General features: G+C 43.6%; 1 protein-coding gene across 3 annotated transcripts in view; it reads right to left on the reverse strand.

Annotated features, from left to right (window-relative positions):
* Positions 1-20,018, reverse strand: part of LOC130191723 (rho guanine nucleotide exchange factor TIAM1-like) — a 57,986-nt gene that overhangs the window by 27,021 nt on the left and 10,947 nt on the right. The window contains exons 2-12 of one of the 3 annotated variants that reach the window (XM_056411388.1): positions 14,355-14,417; positions 14,158-14,263; positions 11,562-11,962; positions 9,966-10,252; positions 8,478-8,744; positions 7,609-7,825; positions 6,684-6,856; positions 5,848-6,072; positions 4,169-4,354; positions 1,253-1,399; positions 555-629 (exon numbers count right to left, since the gene is read on the reverse strand). In XM_056411388.1, coding sequence (XP_056267363.1) covers positions 555-629; positions 1,253-1,399; positions 4,169-4,354; positions 5,848-6,072; positions 6,684-6,856; positions 7,609-7,825; positions 8,478-8,744; positions 9,966-10,252; positions 11,562-11,955 — 1,971 coding nt within the window. In that variant the 5' untranslated portion in view covers positions 11,956-11,962; positions 14,158-14,263; positions 14,355-14,417. Of the gene's footprint in view, positions 1-554; positions 630-1,252; positions 1,400-4,168; positions 4,355-5,847; positions 6,073-6,683; positions 6,857-7,608; positions 7,826-8,477; positions 8,745-9,965; positions 10,253-11,300; positions 11,531-11,561; positions 11,963-14,157; positions 14,264-14,354; positions 14,418-20,018 lie in introns of those variants that run through there. The other 2 variants (XM_056411389.1, XM_056411390.1) reach the window with 2 other exon arrangements.

A 20,018-nucleotide genomic window follows, 5' to 3' on the forward strand; every position in this document is an offset into this window, starting at 1 on the left:
ATTGGAGCAGAAGGATGCATCAGAAGGAGGCATCAGAAGGATGCTTGGGTTTTAAACCTACCAAATGAAGAGCAAGAGCACCAAAAGGATCTCAGTGAAGTGGACGGAGGTGGAAAGTCCAGTGATATTGCTGACCTCGGGGTCTGAAGAAGCCCCGTTATCCATTTCACAAGTACAAAGGTTCATCAGATGCCCTCGTGAGTTGTATGTTAGCTTATGTGAGAGGCCAACAATGACAAGGGTTCAGCCTACAGCTACATTTGATCTGGTTCTCTGTAGTGAATGCCAAACTATAGAAGGCAGGAGGGGCTTAGTGTTTAGCCTGAGGAGGAGTATTACTGTATGGACATGAACAGTCACTAGAATCGGGCCAACATTCACTCACGTCTTAGTGTTATTCATGAGTTTTTTGTTTATCTAGGTCAACATTTAAAAAGGACAGACATACATCTAACATGTCAAAGAGGACTCCATTCTGCTATAGGGTCCGTAACATGAAGTTACATTAGAGTCACATTGGTACGTCAGTCTCGTAAAGATGGCTGAGCGCTTACAGATTTCTCACTGGCGGAGTCTTCAAACATGAGCTCCAGTGGCTTTCTCACCGGCTCCATCCCATCAACGAAGACCTGCAACCACACAAAGAACAGGACATTACAACTGCATCCAAATGCATGAAAAACAACTACGAGAAGACACTGCTTAGAAACATGCATCCATGCTGCAAACCTGCATTATGTTTTTGTTGAATTACATTGCATTGCATATTAAAACTAGAACGGGCACTCGGTAGAGCGCATACCTTCGCATATCACAAGATTGGGCATTGAATTATGAACATGTTGGCATTAGTTGCATGCCAATTGGATAAAAATTGACCGCGCTATGGTAAAAAATAAGATGTTGACCTTTTCATGACCTTGACCTTGACCTTTGACCCGATCGATCCCAAAATCAAATCAAATGGTCTCCGGATAATAACCAATCATCCCACCAAACTTCATGCAATTCAGTTTAATACTTTTTGACTTATGCGAATAACACGCATACAAATACGCGGCGATCAAAACATAACCTTCCGCATTTTCAATGCGAAGGTAACCAACAGGCACATACAAGGTTGTCACCCAAATCTAAAAATGTAGTTAAATAAATCAATACATGACCTCTTTCTGGCTATGCCTCCACGCTAAATACTACAAACTAAAGTCAATCACACGCTTATACAGTATGGATGTGTCACTGTGCTAACCTGGTTGATTGAAGGATGTCCCTTGGTCTTCCTCTTCGAGGTGGTGTCCAGCCCCCAGAGGGATGAGAAGCGGCTACGACGTTTACTGAAGGTGCGCGGCGTGGCCTGGTTCCGCCTCCTGATGCCGCTCTCTGTGCGGGCTGACACCTGTGACAGAGATCACCAGAGAAAAACATAAATCCAATGCCAACGACAGACGATCCTTCATTAGAGAATCCATCCAAATTGTTATTTCTACGACTTGATGATGGATAATATGGCCCATAGTGAACACGCTCGACCACTTATATCCCAGTGAGCCACTGCACAGTCAAGGAGAAACCCACTTTAGGCATTTCTGGGTTAATTTACACATGAATTGCTGCGCTATGAGCAGATCTGACTCGCTGTGTGGTACACGAGTGCATACTTTGACGCACATTTATGTCATTTATGCAAATGCTGTACTAGTGTGGACGTGTACTTATCGGTCTCTTCACCAGTCGCTGCTCATGAGACACACACACGTCAGCTGCAATAGGTCAAACTGTCTTTAAGACTCTTCTTATATAAGCTCTGTGCAAGATGTCTTTTTTACTGCCTATTCTATTACAATGTCCCTGTTGGCTACGGATACTAAAAACCCTGATGAGTACAAAATAATTACAAAAACATTAGAGATGTTCCTTTTGTTCAAGAGAAAAAAACGGCGTTGTGAGAGTCTGCGAGAGAGAGGCCATATATCTTTTGCTAAAGTCAATAGTAGTTTGTAGTTAATTATTTAATTAACAAGTTCCATCTTTATTCTGTTAATGTATTTAATTTGAATTTAGTTAATTTAAATAGCAACGTATATAGCGCCCATTTCTAGCAGTATTTGACTAATGCAATGAAGACATTTTGAATGTGGGAGAAAAAATAATTCGATAATTAACTTAAGAGGGAAAGAAGATGGGGGAAAAAAATAGTGACGGCGTGAGACATAGAGGAGTAAAGGATGAAGAAAATATGGCAGATATGAAGAAGGAGAGACAAATAGAGACGGAGACAAAGGAAGTAAGGGTGTGGGCACTAAAAGGAGGGAGGGGGGGTAACCAAGCAGTGTTAAGACAGTTTGTGGGAAAGTGCCTCAGGGATGGCAGCTTACTAACAGAGTTTTTATTGATCCACGAGTCCCAAAAAAAACCACATCGTGAAACCTCAGATGTTGTAAAATGTGTGTGCGTATATGTTTGGTGTATCCGATAGCCGGCTCGTATGAAAGTGGCCTATAGAGGTATCATTTGCACCTCTTTATCTCCTCTCTGCTCTTTGTTTCCTGGATGATATTTGACATGAGCACACGGCCGCGTAACACACAACAACTTGTCCGATTATTCCATCTATTGTGCATTTTTATCCTGTACATTCTTGGAGCGCTTGCTCGAGGTGACAAGGCGACAATGTTATTAGCTCTGAACAAATGACTTTTCCTTTAGGCCAGGGGTCAGGAAACTTTTTGACTGGGAGAGCCATAAAAGCCAAATATTTCTAAATATATTTCATTGAGAGCAATATAGTATTTTTTTACGTATAATAAATTAAATATGTCTTGCTTTTAATGCGACTTCTGGTGCTGCATGATGCTACGGGGGGGGGGGGGGGACGATCAATAACAGACGTTTAGTTTAATAGAAGAACAAAGACGTCTTTAAGAAAGGGACCTTAAATTACTACTGCTGTAATCTGGCGCGATAGAGATATATATTTTTTTTAACTCAAACTCAAAAGAGCCATATGCCGTCACCGGAAGAGCCATAGGTTCCCGACCCCTGCTTTAGGCTAAAAGCAGTCAACATCACAGACACATATATAAATGCGAGCATGCACCTACAGTAGTTTCCTGTGTACATGGAGCAATTCTCTATAGTGAGGACAGTTGTAGTTTAGATGCAGGGAACAATTGAAGGTTACAAATTAGAATTTAGATGTTCACCTTCAATTCCTTTGAGTCACAGCTGAGAACAGCATTGGATCAAACTGATTTCCCACAAAGTAAATACAAAGGAAGTCAGGGTCAAATCTACAATTAACAGAATACAGCTGTGAGGCAGATGCTCAATAGTTACCAATTGTGTAACAGTTGCAGTGAGCTTTTGCTGTGGATTATTTCTGGTGAAATCTCTTTAATTAAGGCTTCAAAACTTCTTCGGAGATAACCCCAAGAAACAACTAATGCCAATATGAATGAAAGGAAAATCTGCTGCTTATTAACTTATATTAACTTCTAAATTTGCATGTAGCCCAAAGCTGTGCTTCTGTCCAGTAAGCCAGACTCCGGCTGTGAGCCAGCACACTTTGTGTTCTGGCTTTTTATAAAGTGAACACATACATTTGAACATTTTGGGGCTGCAGAATTTGGGTCGTGTTTTGAAACAGACTTTCGGTACGACGATTTATTATGAGAGTCGGCTACACAAGATTTGTAAGACTTTACAAAAAAGTGAAACACAGCAGCTATTGTGCAAAGCTAAAAAAGAGCTGTTCGCCATTCAGCCCTTTCCATTCTGCTTGTGCCTAATTCACCGTAGGTACGTTTGAATGCGTTTTAACCACAGGGTACATGCAGTATCTTTAGTCTGCAGATTTGTCAGGCAAGTAGAAATTCTTTCAGTGGGCGTATGTGACAAGACGCTCACGCTTAACAGCCAGATAAACACGTTCACTCTACAAGCTGGGCTCATCTTGAAGGTCAACGGGATGACCTTTCGCACGCAATGCTTATTGGAACATGCAGAGGCATGTGGGCCGGCATTTGAGTTTTGGGATAAAGGAGCTCTGATTAGGTCAAATTACAGCAAGTGAGGGAGACGGTTCAAATAAATAGTCTTACATGAGTGCTGAAAAAACTAAACGTGTGTTCGTAGCTGCGAGTGGGTGCATGGACATTTGTCGTACCAGGGCGTGGAAGGAAGAGACAGAGAAGATGCCCAGTCGTCCCATGGCCAGCTTGGTGGGACGCGACGCAAAGCCCAGCAGGCGTTTGGGATTGGGGGGTTCGCCGCCCTGCAGACTGGCCAGGTAGCACCGGCAGCGAAACAGATCCATGTGAAAGCGCTCCAAGTTCTGCTCCCACAGGAAGATCTGACGGAGGGAGAGAGATGAGTCAGAAAGTGGACGGGATGGTTTTGGGATTATGCAAGAGGAGCAAACTTTGCCTCAGATTTAGCTCCAGATCCGGATCTATCCACGGAGCTGCGGATGAACCTTTTAAATAATACTAAATAAAATATGCGTAACATATCACCCTTTGTTTAGATGGTTATTTGGTCATTTCGGAAGAAGTGAGGTGTAGGAGTGCTGAGGCCCCTGTGGAGAGGCATTACTCATCAACACAACCCCCACCAGTCGCCGACCTGCTGTGCTATGTGAAATGCTTCACGAGGTGGGCCGTGGGAGGTGGAACACAGGAACACAGGAAAGAACACACACACACACACACACACACACTTGCTACGAAACACAATCTAGGCTTAATTTGCACTGGTTTTCTGACCTTCACCTATTTGTCCGGGGACTTAATAAAACTGCTCTTCCTTCGAGTCTTTAATTAAATTGAGATCCAAGGCCTGTCTGTTTATGTAAACTAATTTTGTCAGATTCAGATACTGATCTTGAAAAACCGCACACAATGATGGGATCAGCCACTCGAGTTAAGGCTGTTTTCAATTCTTTGATCCCACAATTGAGTTAATGTGCCTGTATAGTAGGCAATCAAAACCCTACCGCTTACTCAGAAATGGGACGTGTCCCGCACGGTGGAGATTAACCACTTCCTGATGCTTTTTTATGTAATATTGTTTCCTTGTATTGACTGTCAACCATATGCCACACACATACAAAGACACAGAGGCTCACCCCCACTGGGAGCCCTGGTGATTGAGGGTACATTCTTAATCTCTCTTGCGATGTTCACATGCGATGCTGCTTTAACATTTATCGACAACTCCAGACTTGCATTTTTGTCCACTGAAAGTGAAAACAATGTGATCCTGAAAAGAGCTTTGAAATTCCAGGTGTGACTCATTTCAAAACGGCGATTAAATATGGAAGTATGAGCATGACATTTCAGGCTCACCTGCCGGCTAATAGCATCCATGGCATGTGTTCCAACATGTGTTATGCATATTCTGCATTCTGCCACTGCACTCGAATGTGTTTATAAATGAGCACCGGTCGGAACGCTTTAACACATCTGTCGTTGCGAGTACTCCTTCAGAACATTTTGTCTGGATGACGGCATGCAGTAAAGATGATTTAGTGCTGTTATTCAGTGTGTGAGAGTTTTCAGTTTGAAGTTACAAAGATGTGCATCTGTAAAGCGTCTTAGGTGTTTTCACTCAACTCCACCAGAGGTTTTAAGGCACTCAGTTGGGTGCTCAACACATGAGGTCACCAGCCTGGTTCACATCAGCATCACATGGACATAAAGTGTGAAAATAGATTTTTTTTCACACTGATAATGATTCCTCCGTTTATGACCATGTTATGACTTTATGAAAACAGACTTGAATCTAAGTGGAGTCCTTTGACAGTTCCCGACTCCCCTTTCGCCTCCTCCTGTCCCCGCTCCGTACCTGCTCCAGAATGGTCTTCCTCTTCTTCGCGTCGGTGACGGTCGACAGCTGCATGTCTCCCATCTTCTTCATCTTCTCGTCCATGTCGATCTTCTGCTCCAGTTTACGGACCTCCGTTCGCAGCAGCCTCACCGTGTCCTCCCTGTGGTGCTGCCTGGCCAGAGCGGCGGCGCACGCAGAGTGGATCGCCGTGATCCAGTTCTCCAGTTCCGTCTGGCCTGACGTCTTGACGGGAAAGGAATTGAGGGAGGAATAATAGGTGACATCTCTATAGGAACTTTAACAAAAGAAAAAATGAAGAAGTTGACAGCTAAAAGAGTCCCATGATTAGCCTCTGGCATAGGGCGGTGGCAATAATCTCATCACCATCTCATTAGTTATCTTCCCATTCATTGATTGAACATCACTGTGGACAATGTGTCTATTTAAATGCAATGCATATAAATAGACACATTTTTATATTGCACCATGGTGACTGGTGGATCACTGTCACAGTATGACAGTGTGGCCTTTAAACATGTCAGACATAAAACAAACACACTTATCCCCCACACATGGCTAAATGTCAGGTACTTGTGTGTGTCTCACTCTCACACACACACACACACACACACACACACACTCTTCTTACTCCCATCCATTTCTGCCTCTCTGTGATTTGTCCCCTAATGTAGACCCATGGAATAATTAAATAACTGAAGAAAGTGTGGAGCGACATTAGGATTTTTAATTTGAAAAAAAAGTTGTTCCAACTGTATGTTCGAGTTGTTTGTTTTCCCAAGAAGGTGCGCTGTTTCGTGATAAATGGATCATTTAAATCCCGGTGTCTCTTTTACCTGGAAGAGGAAAGCGTCTCCCACTGAGTTGCTGAGGCAGAAGACAAAGTCTTTCTTGGGGTGTTCAGGGACGGCCTGGACGATGCTGTTCTCCACCCACAACGCATGCTTGGGAACGCTGTTGTGGTCGATCCCGGAACGACCGTCCGACTCGTACAGAAACAGAGTGCAGCCTTGAAGAACGAAGAAGAAGAAAAGACGGAGAGGAAAGTCATTTTCGAACGGATGTTTTTTTAATACTTTATTTATCATTTTAAGTTAATTGAACGTCATTTGGAAAACAAGGCTTTTGACCATTATGTTGCAGTTATTTAGTGTGTAAAATACCTCATAAACTAAATAAATAGATGTATCTTTTTTTATACTAACAATGCATTTAATCGAACATGAGTGGGGAACGAGGTGGGGAGGGATGACATGTGCAATGTATGACCCAAAAATGTACCCCAAAAAAATGTAATATCTCATTTGCATAGAAAAATATCATTTAAATAATAAAAATCTGTGGAGCTTGTATAACATGAGGTCGGGATGAATACCACGAGACAGTCTGATTCTAATATTGTTAGGGGGCTGGATATGTGGACAGGAGGCAGGCGGAGATGCAGCCACAGATGTTGTATCTGGTGCATTTCACGAGGACGAGATTGGATTCGACACGGATGCCGCCGTAAAATCAAATTGTGATGAGGCCGAGGGGAGGAAAATGTAAGGCAACACAAAGGAGAGAATAGAGGTGACAACCAAGGGCATGGACTGTGTAACGACGTGTGTGATTACAGCCCAACAGGAGAGAGAGGGAGAGAGATTAAACTGTCAGGATAAGATGTTTATCTGAATGTGACATTACGGCTGCAGAACTTCAAAACACGGGTAAAGACCCAAAGACATGTCAGTCACAACGGGAGGAGGGGTCCCTGCTCACCTTTCAAAGAGACCCAGTAGTGTTTCCACTTGCGCCTCGTTGCCGGTTCCACCTTCTTGTTCTTCTTGTGAATCAAGAAGTTCTTGACAGCCAGAGCTCCGGCTTTCCGGACGATGCCCTGCGCACAGCCAATCAGAGAGTCCGATGGATACGCGCTGCTGAGGGTGCAGCTGCTCCGCTCGTCACTCACAGCGGAGCCGGCCTCCTCCTGATGTGTCTGAGGAGAGATAAACGAGAGATGAATTTCAATAATAACAAACACGGTGTAAGAGCCACAAGTGTGTTTTTAGTACATTTAAGTTTCAGAATTTTTAATAATTTAATATTTAGAATTATGCTCACCGTGGAGGAACTATAAGTTAACTAGAACGGGCACTCGGTAGAGCGCATACCTTCGCATATCACAAGATTGAGCATTGAATTATGAACATTTTGGCATTAGTTGCATGCCAATTGGATACAAATTGACCGTGCTATGGTAAAAAGAAGATTTTGACCTTTTCATGACCTTGACCTTTGACCCGATCGATCCCAAAATCTAATCAAATGGTCCCCGGATAATAAACAATCATCCCACCAAATTTCATGCGATTCAAGAAGATGTTGACCTTTTCATGACCTTGACCTTTGACCCGATCGATCCCAAAATCGAATCAAATAGTCCCCGGATAATAACCAATCATCCCACCAAATTTCATGCGATTCGGTTTAAAACTTTTTTTGTTATGCGAGGAACACGCATACAAATAAAGGGAACTCACCGTGTCTGCGACTCTTTAGTGGCTTAAGAAAACAACAACGACGGAACGCCGCTACACACGGCTTTATTATGATCAGAACCGAGACACATGCGTATGAAGGTAACTCACCCAGGCTTGATTGTCCAGCTCCTTCCGGAAATTCTCATACACTCCTCCCCGGCCTGCCTCGCCGGCTCGTCCTTCCCCTCCTCCCGCGCTGCTGCTCCCGCTATCGCTCCCGTTGAAAAGGCTGCTCTCGGTGGCCGAGTACACGGAGAAGGAGGCGGACATGGCCTTGCAGCGCCGCGACACCAGCTCCCCGTCGATCTCCGCGGTGACGCCATCGATGCCACTGTCGCCGTACTCGCTCCCCTCGCCCAAAACACCCGAGATGTCCTAAGAGACAGAAACAAGGAAACTGGCTTGATTATTTACTTATTAATGTATACAGATACTAATACATTGCATAGCCAAAATGCACACACACACAAGCCAGCTTAGGCTCCACACTGGGTTTCTGGGTTTATGTGTGTGTGTGTGTGTGTGTGTGTGTGTGTGTGTGTGTGTGTGTGTGTGTGTGTGTGTGTGTGTGTGTGTGTGTGTGTGTGTGTGTGTGTGTGTGTGTAAGTGAATCCGAATGTGTCTGTGCACAAACTGTACTTATGGATTTTCTTTGCAAAAAGAAAGCGAGAGATTCTCTTTGCTTGCACACTTTTCTTTTACCAAACGGAGTCTTTGTTTTGCTGTGTTGTCCGTCTATTTATATCCGGTCTAACAACCCCCTAAGCCTGGCGAGATGAATTTATAATAAGCACTTAGCGGGCTCTGCTATCCAAGCGTGCTCGAGGGGGTTCAGAGAACGAGTTTAAAGAAAACCATAGTTCCCTATTGTAGTACTTCTTCGTTCTTAGTCGGCCATTTCTTACAATCAATGACACATGGAAACTACCCAAAGCACATGAACATTCTTTAGTCTGCATATGTAGTTTTGATTTGTCCACTAAATCTCTTAATAATTGGATTCTTGTTGACACGTACCAGTGACTTTGCTTCCTCTGTTATCCTCATGGCGAATCCGCTTTTTTTTAACATCGTACTAAAGCTTTTAAATTCTCATCAAAATACCTTTGTGTATGTTTATACGTGTTCTTAGGACCGTGTGTGTGGTTGGTTAACGGGGCATGAAAGATATTGTGCTTTAATACTGTAACTTCTGGTGGGGGAATGGAAACCAGGTCAGCGTTGAACAAGTAGCCCCACAGCAACTTTCTATCTGACTCCCTGTAATCCCTTCTCCCGCGACACAACTATACACAGCACACTTGGACGTATATCCATGCGCACACACACACCTGCACAGCACGAGCACACACAGGAAACGGTTCTATTTGTCAACAAAATGTTAACTGCTGTGCTGTCAAGCCTGTGAACACCCTGAACATCCTGGATACTCCTGGTAAACACAGTCCTCTATCATCCTACGTTTAGGGGTCTGCATTTAAGAAAGGAAAGACGGAAGAGAACTGACAGTACAGAAAGAAGACTGCGCCTGATTAATGTTGTGCCCTGCTGTGCATATTTATGATTTATTCATATATTCACAACATATAATCTAACCTGAGTGGTTTGTGCACGCCGTCCCTGGAAGGCAGGGTACGGTGCAGCGGGGATCCCGAGCCCCGACAAGCCCTCCGACAGGCAGTGGGAGCGCCGGCAGGGGAGCGTGAACGCTCCGTACCCGCCGCCGTCCTCCTCGGCTGGAGACGTCGGCCCCTCCTCCCGTCCTCCGCCTCCATCGCATTGGGCTTCTCTCCGGTTCTTCGCGTAGCGGCTCCTCTGCCCCCGGAGGCCAGGACTCTGCTGGCTGCACAGATGGTCCAGAGACGATGCCCTTGCAGCTGAGACTGGGACATAGGACATACACAGGTGGTTAGTGTGCGCGTGTGTGTGTGTGTGTGTGTGTGTGTGTGTGTGTGTGTGTGAGAGAGAGAGGTCAATGTATTCTGATTACTCAGTTACTTTCTGATTACTCTGCCACATTTGACATATGAATTAACCTTTTCCATTCGTGACCTTCAGTGAATCTGTATGATTTCTGTGAGTGAGCTTGAACCTATGTCTGTGTGTGTCTGTGTGTGTGTGTGTGTGCACGTGTGCAGCAAGCCCATCAGCAGTTAAGTTATCAGCTGCTGCCTAATGTCGCCCTGATCTCCAAGCTAACAACCCTGTGATCAACTGAACTCCTGCTCTGAGGAAGGGCAGCTGACACTCAGCCCGTTTCTTCAAATCACTTTGTGCCACTTGGTCTTTGTGCAATTGTTCCCACCTTCCCCCTCCTCATCATCGCCTGTAAAACAAATCAAATCACCCCTGCACACACAGATAAACGTATATACACTACCGTTCAAAAGTTTGGGGTCATCCAGACAATTTCGTGTCTTCCATGAAAACTCACTTTTATTTATCAAATGAATTGAAAATTGAATAGAAAATATAGTCAAGACATTGACAAGGTTAGAAATAATTATTAATATTTGAAGTATTAATTGTGTTCTTCAAACTTCAAGCTCAAAGGAAGGCCAGTTGTATAGCTTATATCACCAGCATAACTGTTTTCAGCTGTGCTAACATAATTGCACAAGGGTTTTCTAATCAGATATTAGTCTTCTAAGGCGATTAGCAAACACAATGTACCATTAGAACACTGGAGTGATAGTTGATGGAAATGGGCCTCTATACACCTATGGAGATATTTCATTAGAAACCAGACGTTTCCACCTAGAATAGTCATTTACCACATTAACAATGTATAGAGTGTATTTTTGATTAATGTTATCTTTATTGAAAAAACAGTGCTTTTCTTTGAAAAATAAAGACATTTCTAAGTGACCCCAAACTTTTGAACGGTAGTGTATAAACCGGATACGTCTTCTGTGTGTTGACCATCCTCACCTGCATTGCCTCTGGGCCGTGTGAACTGATCCTCCTCTTCCTCTTCTCCTCCGTCTATCATCTCCTCCGTGCTGGTCAGATGCTCCTGGCTCAGGTCTGACAGAGAGAACTCCAGGCTGTCTTCCCTCCACATGTCTGCCGACTTGGACCTCTTCTTTTTAAAGCTCCCTCCCTCCCGTGGACCCTCGGTCATTCGCTGGAGGTACCGCTCCTCCCCGACAACGTCTCCCTCCTCCTCCACCACCCCCGGGGAGTCCTCACCTCCAGCGTGGGCAACGGTGTCCGCCTCGGAGGTTTCGGGAGTCGGCGTGGCCAACGCGTCGCCGTCTTGTTGATAGGACTCCGGCCTCATCGTCATAGCGACGCGCTGCGTCCAGTGAGGGTTGACGCCGAACTCCCCGAACGCATCCGAGGCGTTAAAGGGCTCCAGTCCGTTCTCCGCCAAGGACTGCGGGATGCTCGGCGTGCTCGAGGAGCGCGTCGAGGCACCAGAGTTCCTGTGGTCCTGTTTCACTGAAGAGGAATGGCGGGAGCGCCGGACGACTGGCTGCTTGCTCGAGATGCGGAGCGACCGGGACGCGTGCTTGCGGGAGAGATGTCCCGTCACGTCGCCGTAGAAACCACTGTCCCCATTCTGACTTTCTACATTTCCCATGATTCAACTGTAGATTAAGGATGAAACACATTATTTAAGCTTGTACAGGATATACACATATGTATAAATATGTAGATATATAGTATATATATACACACACATACATATTGATGTGTGTATATATATATATATATACATTAATATGTATGTGTATATATATATATATATATAATATGTATATATATATATATTATATCTATAAATAATATAGATATGTGGAATTTTGTTTTTAAATCATTGATTAAGGATGAAACATTCTTTAAGCATTTACAGTATATACATATGTATGTATAAAAATGTAGATACATAGTATATATATACTATATAAATACTGTATATATATGTAAAAACAAAATTCCAAATATTTATATTATATATATATAAATATATATATATACATATGTAATATAATATAAATATGTGGAATTTAGTTTTTAAGTCATTGATTAAAGATGACACACATTCTGTAAGCTTGTACAGTATATACACATACAGTAATACAGTATATATACATATGTAGATATATATATATATGTATATATAAATATGTAGATATAAATGTATGTATGTATAAATATATATGTATTTATATATATTATGTATATACAGGACTGTCTCAGAAAATTAGAATATTGTGATAAAGTTCTTTATTTTCTGTAATGCAATTAAAAAAACAAAAATGTCATGCATTCTGGATTCATTACAAATCAACTGAAATATTGCAAGCCTTTTATTCTTTTAATATTGCTGATTATGGCTTACAGCTTAAGAAAACTCAAATATCCTATCTCTAAATATTAGAATATCATGAAAAAGTATACTAGTAGGGTATTAAACAAATCACTTGAATTGTCTAATTAACTCGAAACACCTGCAAGGGTTTCCTGAGCCTTGACAAACACTCAGCTGTTATAAATCTTTTTTTTACTTGGTCTGAGGAAATATTAAAATTTTATGAGATAGGATTTTAGAGTTTTCTTAAGCTGTAAGCCATAATCAGCAATATTAAAAGAATAAAAGGCTTGCAATATTTCAGTTGATTTGTAATGAATCCAGAATGCATGACATTTTTGTTTTTTTAATTGCATTACAGAAAATAAAGAACTTTATCACAATATTCTAATTTTCTGAGACAGTCCTGTATATATACGTATTTTTATATGTATATATATATACATATATATATATATGGATTTTGGTTTTTAAATCATTGAGAGACATGTACTCTGCATTTAAATCATTACCAGATTGTAGGCTTTGTCCTCTAATGGCATTGGCACATTTACTCTCTCACAGTTACCGCAGGAAACCAGGTCAGTCTCTGTGCTGGGTGAGTGAGTTACATCTGATGGCCCATTAACTAATGGTGATACGTTTGAGGTATCGAGAATCTCTCTGAGTTCAGCTGTCAGGCAGATGACATCAAGGATCAGGTATCAAAACAAATGAGGCGGAGGTTCCCTCGCTAGTGTTGTGCTACGTAAACTGACCTGAATGTTTGGTGATCTGCAGAACCCAGCACACTCAAATGGGACAACAATGTTAATTAAAAATTGATTTTGAGAATAGACACATGCTAACATTTCACTGGATCTTCCTGAGGGTTTTCTGTTGTTGTCCCATTTGATTTTTTTCAGTAACTATAAGGATGCCATAACTCCCTTTTCTGCTACTTTTTCAAGTTATACTTTAATTGTTTGAAACTTTGCAGTGCACTGCAGCGGGATGAATGTCTATTAGCTTGGTTGAGGACGTATCTCTTGATAGTCTGCAGCACTTCTCCCCTTCAGTGGCGTTATGATTCATTTGCCATATTCCCTAAACAGTAAAATATGTTTTTAAACTGCTGATCATAACGTTATCCCAGCATTGCCTCATGTTCTCTGTTATATAAGCACATGAAGCTGCTGAGTCAAATGCTGTCAGTTGGTCCTCTGTGAGTCACACATCAAATCCACACCATCAGGTTCTCAGTGTGGGCTCAAACTACAGACAACTTCTCTTCTAACAATTATGAACTCTGTTTTTAACAAATCATCAGTATATAAAACTCTCAGATGAGCATTTTATGTTATATTAGTCAAACTAAAGTGGCAAAGCAGAAGCATTCAAATAAACTGGATTTTCCAGTTCTATACTAAATCAAATGACCGTCTTCTGTGTTGTTGCAGTCGGAGACCACAGTGTGTAATCTGTGGTTACCTGTGGTTGAGCAGCCGCATCGTCAATTGCTCGTCATCGGCGCCGCGTCATCTCCTAGCGACCGCATGGTCCTCCACGCTTCCTCAAGCGGCGTTGTCAGATCGCCCTGAGACGAACAAGAAGGGAGACGAGTTTCAGCGGAGCTCTCCCGACTTCAAAGTGAGGAGGAAGACGAGGAGTGGGAAGATAGTTCTCACACTGCTGTTGAGCGTCTGCCAGGTACGGCACGGAAAGCGGGTGAAGCAACGGCGAGAGGAAAGCTGTGAAGAGAGACGGTGGGATGAAAGAGAAACAAAGGACAGAGAAACAAAGGCCAGTCAGCCTGGAGCTCACGTAATACAGAGGGGCCAAGAAACACACATTTAAATACACACATGTACAAACTCACAAATCATGAGAAACAACAAGCCGTAGCCTGGGGGGGAGGGGGGGGGGGGGAGACAATCCAAAACTACTGCAATTTCTTTGAACTGCACCCTGAAACTCATTTCAAACCTGAAACCAAACTGGCATGTACAGGCACGTGAACAACATCATTTTGGGATAACACCCCTTTTTTCCCTGCAGACAAAGAGATGTGCGCACACACACACACACACACACACACACACACACACACACGGTTGGTAAAATGACAGAACAAGAAAGCAGCTATGGTGAATGATTTTCAGCTTAAGTCTCAATTGAATGATCCTCTCCGACACGACCTAATTTTCTAGACTAGCAGCCCTGAGCTACTTGGAGTAGGCCATGGTTTCCAGAATGTGCCATGCACAGTGCGGATGTATGCAAGTGCTTTCATTGGGAGTAGTTTTACTCTCGTTTTACATTACAGAAAAGATTTGTAGAATGTCGTGTCTGTAGAACGAGGCCGATGTGATGGTCCTTCTCAGTCAGCTGGCCTTCAGAGGCCATGAGACGGGCCGCTCTGACGAGCTCAGAAGCAGGAACATAATGGAGGAGAAATCATTTCACTGTCATGTTAAAAAAAAAAAAAGAAGAGAGAAACCACAGCCTTTATTAATCGCAAAGAGCTGTCACTCAGCACAGGGCGTGATTAGATTATTAGATTAGTACCTTCACATCTGGGGAGTGATTTCAGAATGCAAACCAAGCATTCGTGCCTGGTGGTCGACAGCGCTGGTCGAGCTGAGTCCGCTAAGTACTTCCTGTTCATTTCACACAAATTGTGCCTACAGCTGCTGCATATAACGATTGATAATAATAAGATAACGTACCGCCGTGCTTATTCTCTCGGGCAGAAATACAATCAATCAAGCGTTACAGTTCTGGGAAAAGGACACAGAAATGAGAAGTGGAAATACGAGACGTGGAGGCCGTCGCAAACATACAGCGTGATTTGTTCCATACCGGCGTGTGTATTCATGTATTGAAACATAACCGCGGCACATTTCTCCCCAGCTGTGGGAAGCAGTTGCATAAGCTTGACCCTGATACTTCTCCTCCTCTTCCTTTCCCCCTCCACCCTTTATTTCTCATCCCTCTTCCATCCCATCCGGCCAGATGAGACTTATCCCAGCCCACATGCTGGCCATCTAGCCCCCCAAAACAAACAGGAAACAGACAAAGTAAAATGCACACACACACACACACACACAATGCACAAATGGTGCTGCATATTTATTTTGGAGTTAGTTCTGCTTTCCTTTTAAATCTGGCATCAGTGTGGTTCGTTGAGAATAAGTGCAAACACAGGACTTGATGCCTAAAATGTTCTACTGTTGCAACATAGTTCATCTCTGAGTCTATCTGTCTGAGTTCAGTGTGATAAATAAACACACACACACACACACACACAGGCAAAACAAACACAACACTTGGGAAATCAAAACGCAGCCGTTCCTCTGGCGGTGTACAGTCTAAAATGTTTAGTCTCTTCGTTTTTTCCTCTTCCCGTGCCCCGCAGCAAAGTACAGAAGAAGAGGGGGGGGAGGGGCAGCAAGGCGAGGAAGGGGCTCTCTGCCAAACCCACGTGGAGCTGAGAGGTGAGAAAAGGCTGGAGGCGAAAACGCACCGAGGGAGGGAGGGGGGGGGGGGGGCGATGTGGGTACACAGACACGGAATGGAAAAAGGGAAATAAACAGATATTGGGGTTCCCGTGCGATGAATAGAAGGTCGATATGGAAAACCGTGAAAACAGAGAAAGGAAAAAATGAGTACTGAGATCGAGAGAGAGAGAGAGAGAGAGGGGGGGAGGGAGAGATAGATGGAGACAAATTGGGGGGTCCTATTGTTGCCGGGGTGGTTAAGTGGATAAGTAGACATGTGCGCTGGCTGCCTCTCTTCGCGGCTTAATTGAGGGAGCCGAGACAAAAGGGGAAACATAATTATTCGCTCTCTTTCTTTGAGTCTCTCCGTTCTCGCTCTCATCATTCTCGCAGTATATTAACACATTGAGAAAACGCATGAATGCAATGGCCTGCGTAACAGCAGCCAGAGCATTACCAGGCAGACAGGCCCAATAACACACACACACACACACGCACACCACTGAGAGTGGACACAGAACACTGTTGATTTTAAATAAAATGACATACGGGTTCAATGTCCTACTGAAAACCCGACTTTTGAACACATCAGGTCCATTTGCGCCGTCTTAAACTCTGTATTTGATTTTTATTTGCTGAATCTTTCGCAACATCGACACACCACAATAGCACATCTGTTGTTTTTTCCGAGCACAGAGGAACATTTGTGTGGTTGAGTGTTACTGGGCATAGCCTCAGACAGACAGAGACCCGGCTGAGCATCTCACGGGGTCTAAATGTGCCACTTAACGACAACTCAGTACTGGAGCTGCTGCCATTATTGGAAAGATGCTCAACATCTATGTGCTCTCACATCCATCACACACACACACACACACACACACACACACACACACACACACACAGGTAGTTTTCTGCAGCATACAATAGAGTAAAATAGAACAAAGGTAGACATGCTTCCAGTCACACACACACACACACCTGCACAATCCCAAGAGACATTCGGAGCAGGTTTTTCACACACGCATGCTCTCACACTCTTTTGGAAAAATACCAAAGGCCTGTCAGAACAGCCACGGAGCAGGCACACCCTACCCCCCCCCCCCCCCCCCCTCGACAATCTTTTCATCTCTGCACCTGTCTCACAGCTCCACCCAAAGTGACACACGGCTCAGCTCTCCAGTTTCACGCCGCACATGACGTGGAGGTGCGCTGCCGTGCCGCGATTGAAGCCAAATGAAACCTGTCTTGTTGCTTTCATTGGCCTGTCATTATCTCTAGACCGCACGATAATGTGGCTGCTGTATTCAGACTTCAAATTATGAAATTGGCAAGCACATGAATTACATCCCCGAGAGATAACAGCCCATCGTGAAATGCGCTTGCTTTGACAAGAAACTTTCAATTGGACTTTTACCGATGTCAAACTTGTTGCAAAAGTGTGCAGTAAAGATGGCTGCTGGAATATGTACACCTATTGTAAACGGTGGTCTTTATCAAATATAATTTGCCTGGGGCAAGTACACTTTTTAAACATGTGAACAGGGTCCCGTCAATGCATAAAGCAAATCATCTCAAGTTTAAATAGAGCTTCAAATCACGTGAACTTTCCACTTTTTACTTTAGCGTGTGCAGTATGTTGTATTATGGAATTAACTGTTTAGACTTGGAGTTATTCTTCTGTAAAGGATGTGTAGTTATTCTTTGCTGTTAGCTCTTATGCAAGAGAAGCAAACGCTGATCACTTGTGACGAAATCAAATTCATTCTAGAGAGTCCCAAACTAGTTTATGACTGGATGATTATAGTTTCTGATTTTAAATGAGAAACTGTTGATGAGACTAGACAGTCTCTTGTGACCTCAACCTTTCCACATTCCTCAAATGGTTACCGTAGCCCCTACACCTCAGGGCACGGACTTTATGCCCCGCTGAGGTCAACACTCTCTCCGGGGGGGTGAGCAAAGGAATTTCCCTGACGGAGCAAACTTCATTCCAAGCAAGTCAAAATAGAATACCAGTGGGGGAACTGGGAGACATCTTTTTATCTGAGCCCCTCCATGCTTCCCCTATTTTTGCAGACACACCTGCACAGCCCTGCAGAGATACACACAAACACAGAATCAGAATCAGAAACAGAAACAGTTTTATTGCCAGGAATGTTTACACAAACGAGGATTTTTTTTGGCGGAAGGTGCAACATTTAGACATGACAAACAATCAGCGCGACAGCAACAGTGAACTTAAGTATAAGATAAGATAAATATAAAGATAAAGATAAAGATAAGGATAAAGTGCTCGGACAACAAATAATGTTAAAGTGTTTTGGTGTGTGTTTCAAGTGATGTGTGTTTAAGTTAAAGTGCATGTTAAAGTGACATGTGTGTGGAGGAGGCCTCCAGGAGGGAAGAAGAAGGAGGAGGGAGGAGGAGTAGGAGGAAGAAGAAGGAGGAGGAGGAGGAGGAGAAGGAAGAGGAAGGAGGAAGAAGAGGAGGTAGTCCTGGGGGTGACAGAGTCAGTCAGTGGGGGACCCGGGCTCCATTTGCATCAGCTGCAGCATGTATGTATGTAATACTGGCTTCCTTGTTGTTGATGTTGTTGTTGTTGATGATGATTTTTACACTGAGCAAACCTGTTTTGAAAGATAACAAACGCAACGTGTGAATCAGGACTGTGTGCCGGCTCAATGGTGCAAACCAATAAGAATCTGGGACGTGTTGCCTGTGTGTGTATGTGCACACCGCCAGGCGTGTGTGCATTGGTCCTATTTGAAGAGGAACCGTATCTCTCCAACAAGGTCCAGATAGCGGTCAGATAGGCTCTGAAAAATATGCTATTGTCGGTTAAGGAGCACACACTCCACTGCATTCCCACGGTCCCTCTGGGACGGGACCGTCTCCGACATCACTGGTAGAATTCCCTGGAAGAGGGAGATTAGCTCCTTATTCATCCATTTGGGATCTGACAAGACACGCGCCACATCCCCCTCCCTCAGCTTAAACACACACACACACAAACAGATTGCCTGCAGGCATTGAGTCTCGGCTGCTGCTTAAATCAAACATTCATTTTTCTTTTAAACTGGTGAGAGACAAATTCTAATTCCTTCCTGAAGAACGCTTTCATTTGGAGGCCACAGTAGAGGGCAAAGCATAAAAAATGACAGAACAAAGTGGAGAGGGAGAACAAATTAGACGACTGCTCTTCATTTACTATATTATCCCCTCTTTCCGTCATCACCTTACAGATAAGTGGAGGGGGGAAAAACTTAGGATTGCGATGATGGTGGTCGTAAAGCTAATTCACTGCCGATTCATCTTTAAAAATGAGAATAGAAACCATGCTAAACTCAATAAAAACATTTAAAAACAGAAAATAGATGCTGCAGAGTATATCATGTGCAAAAATGACACACATAATGGATTATAGATTGTGGGTAAATCACTGTGTGACATCTGAGGATCAAGTGGGAAAGATAAAGTCCAGTGGAACTCAGTCAGCCAATTCACTCGACTTTACTCCTCAAGTGTCACTAACTTCATTAAATACGCTCCACCGTCCTTTTTTTGGGAGCTTACACTCTTCGCTCCTCAACTCAGATTTCAGACTGGCTCTGCAGCACGGTGCAGTCAGGGATTACCATATTTTAAAGAAAATCCTCCTGCCACAAGTCCTGCATTGAGTGTGAGGCCCGGGAGAGTCAACGTGTGTGTGTGTGTGTGTGTGTGTGTGTGTGTGTGTGTGTGTGAGCTTTTGACGCTCCACTCTGGAGCGCTAACTCAGCGATGCTTGAGCCCCTGTATGAATTCAAAGATAGGAAACCCCATATATTTAAACCCCCCATTATGATCTTT

Source organism: Pseudoliparis swirei, chromosome 3, assembly GCF_029220125.1.
Source record: "Pseudoliparis swirei isolate HS2019 ecotype Mariana Trench chromosome 3, NWPU_hadal_v1, whole genome shotgun sequence".
Lineage (NCBI taxonomy): Eukaryota > Metazoa > Chordata > Actinopteri > Perciformes > Liparidae > Pseudoliparis > Pseudoliparis swirei.